The sequence below is a fragment of the Lytechinus variegatus genome, chromosome 4 (assembly GCF_018143015.1).
Source record: "Lytechinus variegatus isolate NC3 chromosome 4, Lvar_3.0, whole genome shotgun sequence".
NCBI lineage: Eukaryota > Metazoa > Echinodermata > Echinoidea > Temnopleuroida > Toxopneustidae > Lytechinus > Lytechinus variegatus.
The window spans coordinates 62,775,493-62,795,800 of NC_054743.1; the positions used below are offsets into that span (position 1 = coordinate 62,775,493).

The following is a 20,308-nucleotide window of genomic DNA, read 5'->3' on the forward strand; positions in this document are numbered from 1 at the left end:
TACCTCCCTTCCTTCCTTCCTTCATTCTTTCTTTCTTTCTATCCGTCGTCTTATACTTTCCTTGTTCCTCTCTTTAATTTATTTTTTTCTCTCTCTCTTTACCTTCCTATTTTTTTGTTAGAAGGAAAATGGCTTAATGTATACATGCGCAATTATATATTATTCAGAGCCAGGGCAAATCTGTTAGTCATAAAGGCTGGGCGGAATAGTTACGAAAGGAGGAAAGAGGTGTGAGGATAATTATGCAATGAAAATACAAAATCATTAAAGGAGTACTCCCACGCAGAAATCATATATCAATAAATAAAGCAATAATCACAGAGCAAGAAGCTAACATTTCATCAAAATCTAGGCCTGTATAAGAAGCTTATGCGATTTTGAAGTTTATCACTATTTTTTTGAAAACCGATGCCCCCATGAATATTCAAAAGACTATAAGGTGGGTCATTTTCCCACTTTCATTTTTGTTACATTAAAACATGAAATAATTCTTTCATATTTTCATTCATTGTGTGTATACGATGTCACGTTAAATCATTTTTCAATCGTTTGTTTATTCTAGGAGGGAAAAAAATGAGTAAATGTAATTCCATCTGAATTTCTTATGTAGAAAAGAATACATCACCACTCATGGCATATTCATCAAGAAAGTTAACTTTCACACTATTAACTTTAATTGGTATTCATTGACCGATTTTGATGAAATTTTCTGTGCTTTGCTTGTCTACTTATTTTACTCTACCTGTTCAAACATTTTGTTCTGCCAAGACTATATGCGCAAAATTGTTATACCTCACATTTGCTCTAAGGCGGCCGTACGGCGAGTCGAAAACAGCCGTTTTATTAATTTTTATTCAAACCACCTATATTTTGATAGCTGGTACAAAAAAAATGTTAAAACGGCTGTTTTCGACCCACCGTACCACCGCCAGAGGAGCAAACGTAACGGAGGTATAAGACTCTCGGAAAACGTGCATGCATGCATGCACCCCCCCCCCCCCCTCTTCTCGGCTCACTGAAACTTGATTCCCAGATATGGCTTGGGTACATCATATTTTCGCCAGCTTTACTTGAATATGTGAACATTTGACAGTTTTACATCAATGGAAATGCCTAAATCGATGATTTTGTTTTGTTTTTGGATATGTTGTGATTATCAATGGTTTCGCCCTAGTTTTAACATGTGACCTCTTTTAAATGATCTCCATCCACATATCATTTGTCTTCCTGAGATAGTCGATGCTTTATTAATCGCAACTTCAAGTATTTTCAAATTAATTATATTTGTTGTACTCTTGTGTTAGCCAGCGTTTATCTGCGATGGAACATGGAACATTTTCTCTTATTAAGGATATTTTAATCTAAATTATAATTGAATGAAATTTAGATCTTGGCTAAAACAGAGACTAGATTCACAGGATGGCGCGACTGTTTTTGCACACGGTTCTATTTCTTTGTACCATATTTGGGCAACCCCATCAATGACTTATTCGACGTCATAGAATACTACGTTCTGACACACACGATCGAATCACATGCACTTTCGTTTTGCGTGTATTGTATTGCAAGTTTTGTGTGTGTAACGGCGAGGCGCGCCGCGCCGCCCGCGTATGTACCAAACCGTGCCGGTATACGGTATGTAAACATAATAAACGTGTACAAAATACATGTAGATCTATGTACACACGAACCGGCCATATCGTCAGGGAAAAAGACGTGGTATTTTCATTCCCGAAGTTAACAATTTCAGAGGAGAAAAAAGAAAATGATCAAGAATCGATTCAGGAAAGGAAAACACAGAAGTAAGTTATGTCATTTTGTACCATGTTCATGTGATAGATATTACAATAAACAAACTCAAGGTAACAGCCGACCCGTCCCGGCAGAAAACGATCAGTGATCAGACATGCCACTTTTGTAATTGTTGTGAATGGAGCAGGAATTCTCCGAGTCTGAGCTGACTCAAGAAGACTCGCAATCAAGCAATATTGTTGCAAATTGATGATTGAAAATTGACCATGAAGTATATCAGAAGTGTAACTAGATCGAAATGTAACCAGACCAGACTAGATCTAGCTTTTTCTTCTTCATGTTCATGAAATTAACTGTGACTGTACTAAGTACCGGAAGGTTTCAAATCCAAGCCGGCCCTGAAGGATTTTGACAGAAGTATCACAGTGACAGTGCAGTGAAACACGTACACGCGACCACTCCCCGCCCTCACGACTACTCTAGGCCTACTCAACATTGTTAATGTACAATAATTCTATCACTTTTGTGCCAATGAATGTAGATCTATGCATTTCTATTTTCATAATAGCCCAATAAACGTTACATGCTTTTGTAGGGTATGTTTCCTCTGAAAATGATTTAAGTCTAGGCACCACATCATGTATTTCTAACTTGTTGCTACAGTGTATGTTTGCTTTTTTTTTAGTTTTGCCTTTTGATCTCCTTGTAATGTTTATTGTCTATTTTCGTTAATGTTTGATAGAACTTTAACTTAAGACTCCTTGGCTGAATTATCTGTAATCTTTTAATGTTAGTTTTCAAACCCTTTCATATATGTCATCATGTAGGCTACATACATGAATATAACATTTTTGCCTAACTTAAGGCTAAGAACGCAAGTCCTTCCTTTATTTTGATAGTCTAAATTGAATTAAATGCAATAAAATTAAGAACAAATAACTAACTCCCATTGTCTTGCTCACTATGGACCATGGGATTCTTCTTGATCAGCAACAGGAATAAAGATAGCCATTTTATTTTGTTATGATATAAATTAAACCTCTTTCCTTTAGACTTAGTTAATGGAACTATTGACTGACATACATGTACATAAAATAATTATGTGTGCATTTTTATTTTCAAATTCTTCTTAAAATCATCCCACATGCCACAATACCATCCTTTATGAAATAATTGATACATGTTTGTCAAAGACTGCTGATTTTGAATAATTTGAATTTAAGCTTGTTTAGGTTCAGTGTTTGGTGATTGTAATTTTGATGTCATTGTAATAGTAAATGATACATTTTGATTGATATCTTGTTTTCTTTGTCTAAACATGAACTTGTAAGGTAAAATGTACATTTTAGATCAAAAAGGAAAAAATGTTGTCAATTCTAGATTGATGGTATAATTTTTCCATTCATAATTAAAAAAAACCCCAGAACAATACAACATACATGTACATTCAAAGTTAACCTACATTAAATGGAACAACAAAACAAATACAAATATTAACAATAACAAAAGAAAAATAAACTTGATGAAATAATTGTTAGAATATTTACTGACTAGTTAAATTTTACATCTATTAAAAACATTTAATGATGGATTAGATTTAACAGAAATTGGTAAGATGTTAGAGATATTTGAAAAATAAAGTTTCTGGTACCGGTAATAAAAAAAAATATTCGTCCTGGGGCCTGTTGCATAAAAGACAGTATTATGGTAATTTTGCCATCCAATGGTACATGTAACTACCATGGTAACGCTGATCAACAGCCAATCAGATTCAAGGATTCCATGCAAGTAACCCCTGAATGGCACAGTTACCATAATGGTAACTTTTATGTAATGAGGACCAGGGGGGTGTTTCACAAAGATTTAAGTATGACTTAGGTCGCACTTAAATGTCGACGCGTACATGATATGCAACGCGCAATCTTATTGATCAATACGCAGTAGTGCGCGTCCTCCTGGCATAATCTGACCAATGCTGTCATGCCTTTTATACTGCGCGCAACTAGACATTAAAGTGCGACTCTAAGTCATACTTAAATCTTTGTGAAACACCCCCCTGGTATGTAAACTTGTCTTTGTTGTTTGGTGAAATGGTGAATTTTTTCCAAATAAACATTTTTGTTTGACAGAGTTTCAGGATGACTGGGAAAAGTCTCATGAGCCAGTCGTTGAAGGTGTTACATTCTTTGTTAAATACCTTGGAGTTGAGATAGTCAATCTACCCAACGACGAAACGCATACCGCGGATGCAATTAAAAAGATTGTCCATCGGGTTAGTATATGTAAAGAATTTTTCTTTTCAGTGATTGCACTTCATACGGTTCCTTGACATTTGCTCTTGCGACAATTGCTCAAGAATAAATCTGCATGTTAAGCTAAACATAAAACTATCCTGCAAAACTAAATATAATCGCTAATCCTTATCTCAATACATCATTCTGAACCAAAAGCTCTATTACAGTCCTACATTGTATCTCTAACCAAGTGCCCTCTCAGATATTAGGACCAGAGCAAATGTCGCAGGAGCAGATGTCGTGTTACTTGTGATATCTATCAGAATGAAGCATTTAAAGGGGATGCTCACCCAGTCATACCCTGGTATATAATGTGTTTAGAATTAAAAAAAAAGGAATGTTATGTTAGCAAAAATCTGTCACTGAATAACAAAATTGTAGATTTCTTGGTACCACCTGCCAGGAGCTGCCCCATAAATATAGGTAGTATTGTAAATTTCTTTCATTCCCATTCTGTAAAATTAATGTTCTATGATGTCTGAAAATATATAATCACATGAATTAGATTATGATAAACTTTATGAACATGTCAAAACATTTTCTACTTTGTTTCACCTGCCATATATTGTGCAGGGTGTCACAATGTAAAAATTTTCAAATTTTAGAGTTCTGATGGATTTTTTTCCCTTTTAATTAAAAAATGTCTATCCTTCCATCCATGAAAAGCATTACCAACCCATTTATATGTGCATGTACTGTATGATGTTTTATTACTGGTACAGTGTATGCAGGGTGCTACATAAGCACTTGGCCAATTGCCCAGGGCAAGTAAAGGTTACAGTCGGGCAAGTGTTTTGAAGTAAAGACCAAAAATACTTGCCCGAATTGGGCAAGTTCTCACAGTAGAATGACCCAAATTCAGGTCGATATGATATGATATCGACCCTAAATTTGGTCATGGCGGACAAGATAAAATCACAAATGGAAAAAGAAATGCAAGAACAAGGTACATATGTAGATCAGTTTATGTCAAAAGAGAGAAAAAGGGCCAGTGGTTCATAAAACCGCAATATTTTCTTCTGAAGAGGTAAAACTTTTTATTCATGGATTTTTTCTGGCAAGTGAAATAGATTTTCGGGCAAGTCTATTCCAACTATTTAAAAATTTACTTACCCAACAGGGAAGGTGCTTCAAAAAAGTTATGTAGCACCCTGAGTCTATGTCATATTTTACCAGTCCATTTCTTTATTATTTTGCAGGCAAAGTATGGATCTGGTAAGGTGCGGAAAGTGGCACTGACAGTGACGCCAACATCATTAAAACCCACAGACTTGGAAACAAATGAAGAATTAGAAGAAATAGTTATTCATAGGTAGGTTTTCAAAGATGTAATATATCTCTTGAATTTTTATAGTAATTTACAGCTTTTTACTATTATTTCTGCCCAACTTTGGCAAATGGAAGCAAGTGACTTATCAATCAAATTTGAGTTATTGTTGTTTCTGAAACACCTTTGTGTGTTGCACGTTCAGGTGAAATTTTGGGAACATATTATTGTTCTATGGAAAGATATTGAAGAAAAAATATTCTGTTCAATTGCATTGAGGCCTATGTAAATGACGAACACACATTGCTCATTTACAACAAATGATACTTATGCCAAAGTACGGCAGTACATGTATGTAATTACAGAGCTGGAGGATAGTAGATGATAATGCAATAACTTGAAAAAAGAGAGAGAGAGAGACAGTTTCTGAATGTACATGAAAAGTAATTGTGGATGCTCTTGATTAGACATTAAAAAATCTCTGTACCTTGGAATTAAAAAGATCAGTGATACTGACAAAACTTTTATTCTTTTACAACTTGGAAATTAGAAGTACATGTAGTATACCCAGTGGTTGTGTGTCCGGACGATCAATTTTAGAAAGTCATTGGAAAAAAATTCAAGCGAAGTTTCATCAATTTTTAGTACAAAATGTTAGGAAACATAGAGAACAAGATAGAAGACAATTACAACTCATTGAATTCATATTTTTAATGTAATCCAAAGACAAAAAAGAAGGCTTCAAAAATATAAAGTGTCCGGACACCCGACAACCCATCCTATAATTTTTGACATCCATATTAGACAATAGACATAATAACAATGTCATATTTTACCCAGGGAAGCCACTTCAGTTCTGAAAACTGTTCTACCAGCAGGCCCTGCTTAACATTTGCACTTAATGCACATAATTCTTCTCTTCAGTACAAAGTCTCTCTGTTATCACTCAATTTTTTAGGGCCCCAAAGTTTTACATTCAATACTTCTATCCCACCTTATTAAAGTTATAAATATTTTCTGTATATAAACATTCATTTTATGATTGTTGTAAACTATTATGATTATACCAGCATTCTCTGTCCTTTGGGATATACATGTATTGTGAAGCAGGCAAGATACACGTAGCAAAGAAATCCTTCCCAAGTGCGGAAAATGAATAAATGAAATTGTAATGAAAGAATTATTTTCTTTTCTGTTTCATCTTTTAGGATATCATACTGTACAGCAGACAAGAACAATGACAAGATCTTTGGATTCATCTCGTGTCACTTCAGAACAGAAGTCTTAGAATGTCATGCTTATCTATGTCAGAAACGCAAAGTGGTAGGTATCACATCAACACACATTTTATCCTTATGCTGCAGTATTCATGTTTTCTGTATTTCTATATGTTTTTATAATTATTGTTAGTAATCAGTTTTGCTGCTTATTCTTCTTGTGTTATCTTATTCGATGATTATGAACCTTTTAAAATGAATAAAACATTCAACAACCACAAAAACATTTCATTCATAATGTATCATAATACCATTACTGATGACATGCAATGCATATACATGTAGGAACCTCCATCCCCAAACCAGCAATAAGTCACAAGGCAATGTTCACTGTACATAACAAAAATATGGTAGTAAAGTGATCTTTAAAAATTAAAATTTAGAAAAATTAGCTCTTTGAAAGAATGATTGAAGCTTCTTCATATCATACAGTCAAAAATTAAAGTTTTAAAGTTGAATTGAAAAGAATGTACAAGAGTTCAGGGAAAAAAATGCACGGGGCGGCGGGCGAATTCGCCTGGAAATGCCAAAGTCGCCTCTAAATCACCCCAAATTATGCCTTCGGGGATGACATATAAAGCCGAAATTATTGCTGAGCAAAAACAACTCAGTGGCCCCCTAGCGCCATATGCTCGAGCTCCGCTTGCCATTTAAAAATCATCCAAACTCCGCAATTTATGAATTAATTTTTTTCTCTGCAAGAGTTTCTCTGACACCATTTATGGGAGTTTCATAGAGATTGTACAACTATGCATGTCTCATCTCATGCTTGAGTGAGCTCAAAACTTCAAGTTCAAACCTTGCTTTCTCATACTGTTTCAAAGCATAGAATCTGGTTTTTCGAACTCGATAGAAATCACAAGTATATCCTAGGGCAACTTACACTGTATAATGGATTTTGAGTGGAGTTCACAAATTTGCATACATGTATGTATTTGTTTGCAACTTAAAATCGCTATTCGCTTGCTTACTGGCATAGAGGAAACTGCAGTAGTATAGAGAAGTCTTTCTTCTCTGTTCTGACTGATATTTGACCTTCTTATCCTGCCTGACTCAAGGTCATGCAATTATGAATCATGGTTAAAGTTGACAAAGCTAATTCCTCTCCATACTATTAACAAAACACACCCTGAACGGCTTAAGGGACTGCGAAAGGTGATAATTTTATGGTACCTACATGTAAACGGGATAGCCCGTATTCTGAAGTTGGTTTTAACTTTAAACTCTGGTTTAACGTTGTGGCTTGATAATAATAAACAATCATTTATTATGCGCTGTCTATCTAGTAAACTATTCCGTTTAACTATGGATAGCCAGTTGTGACATAAATCCCTAATGGTAGAGGTCAATGAATCAGCTCATTTGACTCTCAAATCATTCTTAACTGTCTGGGAAGGATAAATAAGATACATGTAGTTGTATTCACTATCAAAGAAATGGGAAATAGCTCAGTAAAAATAAACAAATAATGTTACAAACAAAACAAAGTGTCATTCAGGACTTGTGTCATGATTTTTTTTCTGCTTAGATATACCCTTTATACTTCACTATATTCTACATGTATAGAGGAAAACCAGATACTTGTAGCAATTTATAAATAAAAACCTAGCAATTCTAATACCTACATGTATTATGTCTTTATATTTTGAAGAACACACTTTGTTCAGAGTTTTTCCGTCATTGCACAGTATAGCATATGCATCGGTTGGGGGGGGTAAATGTATTTGGGGTCTCCAGGGCGGAAATGCTTAAAAGAGCCCTGAAAAATTCCCATTCACTGCAACATTAAAGCTTCTCAAATGTTGCAGATTTTATAGCCCTTTGGTTGGGAAAAATAGCCCCCAGAAATAATGATAAAAAGAAATTGCCATTTTATGCATGTGTAGAGGAACAAATGTTCATGTAGTCTATAAAGTAACATGGATTGTATGCTCTAAGACCAGACTGAGTGTTTTTAGCAAGAAGACATGAAGGCCACATTTAATTCCTGTCTTTAAACATTGAACAAGGACAAATTTAAGCACTGTCTAGACCCTTTCTACTAAAGAAAATAAAATAATAAGTACTTTAGGAGCATTTTGAATTCCACCTTAAAATGAAGTCATCAGTGTGGGTGCCTTACAAAGAATAAAGTTTGAATTCAATCCAAGAATTTAAGGAATGGATCATCAAAAAGATAATCGCACTTCCCATTGAGAATTTCAGAAAAGGGAAAGAATCATTTTGGTGAAGATTTGGCAAAAATCCAAAGTTTGACAACATGCATGTAGTTTTGGATTTCAAAGTTTGGTGTTTTGTGTCGTGCATGTATTGAGATCATGTACAGTTTTTCTCAGTAAGTCGAGAATGATTCATTTAACATATATATAATAGCCATTATGAAGTCTATTTCATGCTATATGGGATGGCTGCTTGCAAATGGCATCACAAATTCATAACTCTTGTGCTCTTTGATCGATTCTCCTAAAATGGAGGACCCGTTGTATGAACTACTTGTAGCAAGGAAACCAAAAGCTAAGATGAGAAGCAATCTTATTGAAAAGAGTAAAATAAGAGGAACAATTTGAAACAAGTTACATGTACATCAAAATCGGTTGTGAAATACATGTTAGCAAGTTTTATGGACGTTTAAAAGGTCTTGTACTTTCTTTAGGGATCCTCAAATTGGCAAACATGCTTCAAGATGGCTGATTTTGTGGACAACTCTTCATTTTTTTGTACACAACTTTTTAGATTTTCCCTTTCATCTTTAGAATTGCCCATTGCCTCATTCTGAGCTTAATATATATGTCATGGGAAAATGTAATTCACACCACATACATGTATGTCAAGGTCAGGAGGAGATGATGTGAAATATGTAAAATAAAGGGGAAAATCTGAAAATTTGTGTACAAAACTAATGGAGAGTTAAACCGGCCATTTTGAAGCATGTTTGTCAATTTGAGGATCCCCGTAGAAAGTACAACAAGACTTTTCAAACTTCCATAACTCGCTTATTCTATAACCGATTTTGATGAAACTTGTTTTAAATTGTTTCTCTCATTTTACTCTTTCAATAAAATTGCTTCTCTCCTTGGGTTTTGGTTTCCTTTTTGTGAATTTATTAGAAATGAATTAAAGCTCTTTTGAGCATGATACCCTGTCCTGAGGCTGATCTATGGAGTTAAATATGTTGTTACTTTGTTATTAAGCTGGGCATATCACCAGAAGCAGTGCTAAAAAGGAGCCAAAAGTGTACAATAAAAAGGAGAGAAAATGAAAACACAAACTTTGGCTGCTTTACAAATTTAGGTGGATGTACATTTCCAATAAAATCTTTAATATTTTACTGTGTACTGTTTATACATGTTTTGATGAGTACAGGGATCATACGTTAATCATTAAATATTACGTTTATTAGTATGACAATGCTAAAAATCAGCGGTTTACCAACATTAATTTCAGATGCTATCAATTCCCTTTGTCATTTGATCACATCCTTGTTTGATGCACACAATATCTGTGTAGGTTGTTGGCATGTAACCAGATTTGATTATCAAAAATGTGGTTAAAATGTCAAGTAATGACCCTGAGTCCTGACTCCTTAAAGAGAAATTCCAGTAGTTGCAGTAAACCCTGATTTCATGAGAAAGTCTGTAAAACAAGTTCTAATTATCAGTATATCATCGAGGATCTAGATCTACATGTAGTACAGTTACATTAACTGAACTTTGTGAAATCTTGAAATCTACGCTGAAAAATGTTGACACCGAAGATCCCCAACACAGATAAGCGCACGTGGGACAATGTATGATTATTGCTTAGAGCGTCGGGCCCAACGCTCTACTCGAATCCTGTGCTTACAGTATTTGCTGATTTCTCAGCAATTACACCATTTCTTCCAGAATCCTTTGGCACATGCGTTTTATTTACAAACAGACACTTTGGTGCTCATTTCATTGGATTCTGTACGAACTCATTTTGATTTCGTTACCAAAACAAGCATTTACCTTTAATACAAAAAAAAATCAGCTTGTGCATTGCGCTCAGATTTAATAGTTCAGTTTGATACAGGGTATCAGGGTTCTCACAGTCATGGAAAATCCTGGAAAATCTTGGAAAAATTTGTGGTCATGGAAAGTCGGGGAAAAGTTGGGGACTTTGGAAAATTTGTGAAAAGTCATGGAAGTGCTAAATACCTCTTGGCTATGGCAGCTTTCCAGTTTGTCGTTTCTTGCGACTTTCATACTCTGCTATTATAATTGGTGTTCATGATTTCCCAGCTTTGTGACATCCCAACTACTGGGCCGTCATGGGAAGTCATGGAAAGCATGCTCAGTTTAGTCATGGAATTCTGTTTTCAAATTTCTGTGGGAAGTTGGGAACCCTGGTGTTGTACGTATCCTGTTTATGAATTCATACAGCCCTTTAAGTACCGGTAGTCCTTTTACAGGCCTCTGTTTGGTATATGACTTGCGACCACTTCCTCAGGACTATTATGACTAACAGTAATTATTATGACTACAACCCTCCTATTTTTATAATGATTTGATATCATCATCTTCTATTATGACTGGCGACCCTTTTTTCTCATTCTGAATAGCAGCTACATGTACATGTAATTTCTCCTATTATGACCGACGAACCCTTTTTTTTTCATGCTCAACTGTTTATTTGTTAGAATGCAAACTAAAAAAAATCGTTATGAATACTTAAATATATCATTTGAACTCAAAACCATATGTTTTGTTAATAATTATAACTAAGACACTGAATGTTTGGATGTGCTTACAACCTGTGTGATAATGACAAATAATTTTCGAGGTGGGTGTTTGTATGTGTTAGTGAGCAAATTTCTTATTCTATTCTTCATCAGATATGTACATATATGTTTGGTATGTTTTAATTACTGTATTGTTCGGAGGCTTCTTATCAGGTGTTTATTTTTTGTTACCCTCCTCTATGAATGTACAATTCAATGATTTTTTTAATGATTATTAAGAATAAAATTGAATTGAATAAAATGACTAGCAACCCTCTTCTACTTTTCTGACCAGTGACCTTCTTTTATTATAACTAGCGACTCACCTTATGATTAGCGACCATTTTTATGATCACTTGTGACTCTCATTGTCGATAATGACTAGCGACCTTTATGAACATTGACCCTTATGAATAGCAACCCTTATTGTAAAGATGCAAGACATCTTAAATGATACTATAGTCCATGTTTACCGAGTCACGTTGTTCCTTTATTCGTGTCTAAAACGTACAGTCAGTCTAGCTGATCACTCTCAGCATAATCACATAGCATAGACTATGGTGTCTTCGAATCACAACATTACACTTATGACAAATGTATTTCTATTTTTAATTTTAATATCAAATCAGGCGGAGGCCTTAGCTCTGACGGTAGCACAGGCATTCAATATCGCTTATGATGTGTGGAAGAAGAGCAGAGCTGAAAAGGCAAGCACCGACTCGGAAGGGAAAGACGAAAGCATATCAGATGACTACGCGGAATCGTCAGATACTAGTACAAACCATGGTAATTTTGACCCATTTTCATAAAGCAATATCAGCAGAGCTGCCAAGTAATACTGATTTTCCGTATTTAGTACTAAAAATAGAGAAGAATGCTGATGGTTTCATGCAAAATACTGATTTCTTAACTTTCAGTTTACGTGTTGGCCGATGGTATTCCTGTGAAAATACTGATTTCCTCGCCAAAATACTGATTTTCACCCTTGAAAATACTGAAATGTTCTTGTTCAGGTTGGCAGCTCTGAATATGTCTTACAGAAAGGCATCGGTGAAATTCATGTTTATACATTATAATTCCTCATTTCATCCAAGGATTTTAGACATACATGTATTATCAGCCCAATGTGTTTTACTATATTAAAAAGAATACATGAGATGATAATACTCGTCCCTACAATTGAACCAGGCCTTCAATTTCAATATATTTGGGGGCAGGGCCACATTTCAATATGGCCCTTTTCTAAAACATTGTTCACATTGGAGAGGGGAAAAAATGGGGAAAAAAATAAAGTTGAGTGCTCAAAACAAATATTCCAAGGCCAGTGAGAGTAAGCCTATTTGGGACACCTTTCTTTTACCATGTATTACCATATGAATTACTTTTAATGTCTTACAACATTGATGCTTATGAGCAAATAAAGGTTAACTTGCAGCCTTCTATTCTGTAGTTCGAATATTCACTTAAGTCAAAGCTTGTTTTAAACCAGATTATGCAAAAAGATGTAGTCAAACAGATTTCTTGGGTCCCAAATTAGGAAAATTCATTTTTTTTTTGCAAAATGTTATACATGTATGTATATTCTTATTATATATGATATTGAAATAAACATATGAGGGTTATGTATAATCTCCCTAAATCAATGGGCATCCATGGCTATGTCATGGCCCTGGTGATCTTGGATATCATGTACACTGAAGATAAAGTGTTACTATACATTGAAGATGAAGTGTTACGATACACTGAAGATGAAGTGTAACTATACACTGAAGATGAGGTGTCACTATACACTGAAGATGAGGTGTTAATATTTACTGAAGATGAAGTATACTATACACTGAAGATGGAGTGTTACTATACACTGAAGATGAAGTGTTACTTTACACTGAAGATGAAGTTTTACTAAACATTGAAGGTGAAGTTTTACTATACACTGAAGATGAGGTGTTACTATTCACTGAAGATGAGGTGTTACTACGTGTATGTATTGAAGATGAAGTGTTATAAAACACTGAAGATGAATTTTTACCATACACTGAAGATAAAGTGTTACTATACACTGAATATGAGGTGTTACTATACACTGAAGATGAGGTGTTACTATAGAATGAAGATGAGGTGTTACTATACTAAATATTTTTGTATCATTGTAGGTTCACCGGTTAGGAAGTCGGCCCCTCAGTCCATCCCAGGATGCAATTCTACGGAATCAAGATCCCCAAACCATTGGTCTCCCGACATCACATCACCCTCATTACAACCTCCTCCACTTTCCACCAAAAGTAAGTTAAAAAAAACTATGGAATATCCTGCCAATTGAGATAAGAAGCTCTCCATCCTTGACTCTCTTCGAATCAAATTTAAAAACATATCTCTTTAGGTAGGAAAATTTGCTGTGCAGACATAAGTAAAAAGAGCTCTGAACAAGCACAGCTGAATATATCCATATAAAAGCTGTGCTATACAAAGATCTGCAATTTTTTCGCGGGTTGTATTGGTGATAAAGAGGATTTGACATTAGCTACAAATTGGATTTATCATTGTCAACACCATGATCAAGAGCGTTATCACCATCATCATCATCACCTTCATTATCATTATCGTCACTACAATCATCGTCCTAAAAAATCACCATCATCATCACCTTCATTATCATTATCGTCACTACAATCATTGTCCTAAAAAATCATCATCATCACCATCATCACCATCATCATCACCACCATCATCATCACCATCATCATCACCATATCATCATCATCATCACCATCATCATCACCACCATCATCATCACCATCATCATCATCATCACCATCATCATCACCATCATCACCATCATCATCATCATCATCATCACCACCATCATCATCACCATCATCACCACCATCATCATCACCATCATCATTATCATCATCATTATCATCACCATCATCATCACCATCATCATCAACATCATCACCATCATCATCACCATCATCACCATTATCTTTAAGATGGTACAGTAGTCTCTCTATCCCAGATGGCATTTCCTGTCCCTTTTCAGCCCTTCTGCAAACCAAAATAATAAGTTGGCACTGCTGCATACATGTTTCACCTGAAGAATCAGTTTGTATCTTGTAATATCGTGATTGATATTTTCCAGTCAGAAATGTCAATTCCTCGGTGTTACTCATCCCATCTTTTAAGCTCCCTTTCCCTTGATCACTCATAGGGTGAATTGGGTTCATTAATTAATTACTTCCCATTTTGAAATAGTCTTATGACTCTTGTCTGTTGCAACTTCCTGTCTTCAACATTTCACTCTCACTCGGTCTTAAAGGGGGAGCTCACCCAGATATGAAAGTGGTTTTAATGATTGCCGGACAAAATTGGGAGGGGCTGATCTGAATAGAGTTTGGGCAAATGTTTTATTTCAGAATATCATATAATTGTGGATTATATTAAAAGGCTGTCTTAAGAAGGAATGGTCCCAGCTGAAAATATTTATATATAGATGAGTCAAATTCATAGAGCAAAATGCTGGAAATTTCATCAAATTCAGACAACAGATAATGAAGATATTAGATTTTAAAGTTGATCAATATTTTGTGAAAACAATTATATGCACATCGTCATGAATATTCATTAGGTGGGCTGATGATGTCACATCCCCACTTTTCTTTTTCTTATGTTATTACATGAAATCATAATTGTTTCATTTTTTCATGTGTAAATGATGTGTCTCCATTATGATGAAATATGTTGCGGCAATAAATAACTAATGCACTTACTCATTCATCAATCCAATAGTTTTAGTTCTTGATAGAAAAATGTTGAATAAACCTAATTTCATGTAATAAAAATACAAGAGAAAGTTGGGATATGACATCAGCCCGTCTAATGAATATTCATGAAAACATGTCTGGAACTGTTTCACCAGAATAATGCAAATCTTTAAAATTCAATAATGTTATTTTTTTTCTTTCTTTTTCTTAATGAAATTTTCAGCATTTTGCTCTGTGAATTTTATTCTTTTTATTGAGATAACTATATCTCCAGCCTGGATCATACCTTTAAGCTTTGGTATTGAGGATCAATGATGTGAATTAATCTCCATGTAACATTTCGATCTTAAAAACTTGTAGTAGCTATTCGATCTCTTTTCAAGCGCCAATTTTCTGTGGACATTTACAGATTCAAATCAAACATATCTAGCGCCCTCTCTAGGCAACAATTTTATTTTAGTTTAAAAAGGCTTTTTTGAGCATTTTATCTCACAAATTTAGGAATTCGATATTGAGAAGATACAAAGATAAATTCCTTACATTTTCAACCCAATCCATGCTTGGAATAAGTTTTATTTCAAATAATAATAACATCATAATGGAGACACATAATTTACACATGTATGAAAAAATGAAACAATTATGCTTTCATGTGAGGAAAGTGGGGATAAGACATCATCAGCCCACCTAATGAATATTCATGATGATGTGCATATACCTGTTTTCACAAAATATTGATGAGGTTTAAAATTCAATATGTTTGTTATTTGTTGTCAGATTTTCATGAAATTTTCAGCACTTTCCTTTGTGAATTTTACTCTTTTTATTTAGATATAATTTTAGCTTGGACCATCCCTTTAAGTCTCATTTTTATTTTTCAATCAGTTATTCCTAAATTCAAAGAAATGTGTAAATAATGGTTTTTATATTTGACTGTTTTTCTTATTCTCCTTGTAGTATTATCTGTTCAATGTGATACGCCTGTCATCTCATCCTCCGCCCCACCCACGACGCTCAACTTTGAAAAGCATCGGCCGCCACCTTTAGTTTTCAACGGCCATGTTCACCTTGATGATAGCAACAAACAAATGCACCAAGTTACAAACTCATTATCAAATTTAGTAAGTATACACCACTTCTACTACTACTAATGCTGTTGCTACTGCTAATACTGCTGCTGCTGCTACTACTACTACTACTTACTACTACTGCTACTACTACTACTACTACTACTTCTACTACTACGACTACTACTACTACTTCTACTACTTCTACTACTTCTACTACTACGACTACTATTTCTACTACAACTACTACGACTACTACTACTACTACCACTACTACTACTTCTACTACTGCAACTCAAAGATTTGAAATATGTGTGATGAATAATAGACATAATTATTTTTTTTACTATTTGTTATCCCCAATTAGGGCCTAGAAGACGATGATGGAGATTTGGATGACTGTTTTTCAAAGTGAGTATAGCACAGTCCTGATGAGCTAGACTTTTTTTATTGCTTATTTTCATATGAATTACTGTAATGAAAACTTTTATACTGATTGTAAACCAGAAAAGTCTTTACATTGCTAATTATATTTGTTAGCCAATTTTACAGGTTTCTCGAGATCATCTTTCCCACCCACTCTTTTAATTCACTTCACTGGCTTCTTTTTAAACAGAGTGCTAATATTATGTTCACTTCAAATGACTCTTGATTGTCTACAAAACACTGAATAAACATGCTGCAGATTGTTTGATTATCCCTTTAATGCTGTATACACCAACCGAGCACTTAGGTCGGCCGGTGACCCTCTTTATCTCACATATTCATTAACTCATATATTAGCTGGTGATAGAACTTTGTCAGCTTCAACATACTGAATTGATTTGTCGCTAATAGTTTCCAGTCTCCATCAAAAGCAATTTTTGGAAAAGCATTAAAAACCCTACTCATTCGTAGGTTGTAGTTTTATAGTTTTAACATAATTGTAAGCGCTTTGAGCCTTATGGGAAAAGCACCGTATAGGTAATTATTATCATTATCCATTGTAGCCATTGATTGAAAACGAATTCCCAACCTTATGAGAAGCAAAAGTAAGGATGTGGTATACACCAACCGAGCACTTAGGTCGGCCGGTGCCCCTCTTTATCTCACATATTCATTAACTCATAAACATGTATTAGCTGGTGATAGAACTTTGTCAGCTTCAACATACTGGAATGATTTGTCGCTAATAGTTTCCAGTCTCCATCAAAAGCAATTTTTGGAAAAGCATTAAAAACCCTACTCATTCGTAGGTTGTAGTTTTATAGTTTTAACATAATTGTAAGCGCTTTGAGCCTTATGGGAAAAGCACCGTATAGGTAATTATTATCATTATCCATTGTAGCCATTGATTGAAAACGAATTCCCAACCTTATGTGAAGCAAAAGTAAGGATGTGGCATATGCATCCACTTTTTAGGTTCATATTTCATCATGCTTGACAGAACGTGAAAAGACATTCGTCACAAATTGGGTTAAACAATGAATTCTATGTTTTTTTGTGTTTTCACTATTTAAAACAGATTGGCTGAAAGTCGATCGAACCCTGGTCTTCTGGACATCAACGTCAAGCGATCGCCGTTTGATGCAGACGTGATCGTGCACTTCTCCGGAACGAACAAGGACCGAGATACGTTACTGAAATCCGAGTCCAAGGATTCTTTCTTCCTTCCCAATTCGCAAGATAATCTTCTGATCGGTAACCTTTGATCCCGGCTTGCGTAGCGTATTCTCGGACCCGGCAGAGAGGTCTGAATTCCATTCTACACAAGATTTTAATAATGAAATGAACATTTATACGATAGATTATTATCATTAGAATGTAAAGTTTTTTGTATTTCATGAAAGTTTTTCACAGAACTCAAAAGTGAATGGACGGTGTTTGTGCAAGTATGTGCTTAGATGTATTATTGAATAGAATGAAATATAAATATATATATGAAGGGTCACTAAAGTTGCTGTTGAGTATCATATAGCTCACTAAAAATGCATGTTAATTTATTTTATTTTTCTTGTGTGTGTTAAAGGGAAATCCAACATGAAGAGCAATGTCTATGAAGAGGAAAGGAGAGAAACTTAACCAGCAAAGCAGATTGGTGAAAGTTTGAATAAAATTTGTCAAACAATGAGAATCTTATGAATTAAATAAAAAAAATTGCATTTACTCATTGTTTACTCTAAAAAAAAATGGGTAAATGTCACCTGAAATAAAATTCTACTCAGAATATGTATTTTTTTACAAACCCACAACAACACACTTTCTATTACTACTACAAACGAAATGCCCTTCAGAAAATTTTGTATTTATTAATTACGTTTTAGTACCCGGTATTAAAAAAAATGGAAAAAACACAGTTGTGCCTACCATGTGTGGGACTCTACATTCAGAATCTATTCTATAAACTGCCAACTTTAGATTTACCCCGGTACCTATATTTAGATATCTTATTGCCCAAATCTACCACAAAATTCTTGTTCCCTGCGCAATTTCAAACTTTCACCATTATTTTTGTTTCTCTCTCACACATTATTCTTATACTGTTGGATTCTCCTTTAACTAATCCTATTTATTTGTATGAAAATAAAAATAAATTCAAAACTTTTATTTGGATATTATGTGGTGCACGGAAACTGACATGTAGATGGTCATAATAAATGTCCCTACTTAATATTTTTTAAACATAATACAAGAATCATTGTGAATGACCTTTGTTATTATATTAATACACCATCACAGTTGATTAATTAATAGAAACAGGACAACTTTTCGTAAAGGAAAGCTCTTCCAGAAATGTCTCCCACATACATTTAGTAATGATAAAGAAATCATAATTGCAATTTAATGTACTTCATCAGGCCCCCTTAACAGAAAGGTTAGCATTAATCGCTAATTTGAGAGAACAATTCTGATTGGTTCCTAGTCGGTCTATTGAGCAAAATGCCCATGCAACAATGATTTTGATAGGCCATTTCATTTAGCAGTTAATTATGCCTGGTCCCCACTGGCCGACGGACACAAAACATACTCATAACGGATACAGCGACAAGCAATATTTCGGGGTGGTTCTGTCCGTTTGCATCCGCCCCAGACAATGGACAGAATGGGCAAATCAAGAAATCGGAGTGGACGGATACTTGATGGATATAGAGCGTATGAAACACGTATGCAAAGAGTACACAACGGATACATAATGTTTTCCAAGGGATGGAAAGATTCATTTCCATTTTACATCCTCTCTGCATCTGGAGGTGCAGTGGGACCTGGCCTTTACCTTTATTTTACGGGGCTGACGAAGTGCTCTTCAAGAGTGCAGCCTTTTTACCCTGGCTTTAGCAGAGCTACTGTTAACACGTATGTTCCTGTGAGGTCCCCGATTATCGCACCGGGGTTGAGTGCAGCACAATATGGATGAATTTCTTGCTGAAGGAAATTGATGTACTAGTTTTGGGTAGGATTTGATCCCACGACTCTCCGATTAGGTGACGAGCATCATGACTACTACACCGTGACACCTCCACATTGACATTGAATTAAAAGTTATCATACCACACCACAGAGTGTGATGTGTTTGTCATGGACAGAACTTGTTTGAAATTTTAGCAATTGATCACTCACCTTTTTGTCACAGGGCCCTGGTCGGGCTTGTGGAGGAGGGCTCTCCAGTGGCATAATATCTCCGAAGTGTGGAGAAGACCGAGCAATAACTTTTTGGTCGGGAGTTCCTTGTGAGTCACAGGGGAATCGTCCTTGATAATAGCTTATTTCTTGTGCAAATCTCTTTGAAAGAGAAATTTAATGTGTTTTTTTTTCCTGTCAACAATGAAAAGGCATGAACTATGAAGACTATTTATACATGTATGTATGTAGGTTAAGGCTGACGATATTGGTATTATGCACATTTATAAAATGGAAATGATTGGCCCAAAGTGACAAAGATGGTTTCAATATATTGATACACATGCAGATTTTATTGTTGAATGCACTTGATCAAAATTTATTTCTTTGTGATAGAACTGGGGAGTTTTACATGAAACAGTTGTCAGTGATTTTCACCGTTAGTTTTTCTCTTAGCCAATCAGATGCAAGGATTTCAGTAGCTTATAACCATTATCAGTGACATGCTCCTCTGAGTGCAGCTTTCCTTCAAAGTCGTTGGAATACATA

General features: G+C 35.0%; 1 protein-coding gene across 1 annotated transcript; it reads left to right on the forward strand.

The window, feature by feature from the left end:
• Positions 1-1,597: 1,597 nt before the first annotated feature.
• On the forward strand, positions 1,598-18,274 carry LOC121414479 (low density lipoprotein receptor adapter protein 1-B-like). The gene is made up of 9 exons (XM_041607668.1): positions 1,598-1,802; positions 3,882-4,024; positions 5,246-5,358; positions 6,522-6,636; positions 11,961-12,117; positions 13,485-13,613; positions 16,053-16,216; positions 16,530-16,573; positions 17,667-18,274. The coding sequence occupies exons 1-9, from the start codon at positions 1,766-1,768 to the stop codon at positions 17,851-17,853; spliced, it is 1,089 nt and encodes a 362-aa protein (XP_041463602.1). The 5' UTR covers positions 1,598-1,765; the 3' UTR covers positions 17,854-18,274.
• Positions 18,275-20,308: the final 2,034 nt, after the last annotated feature.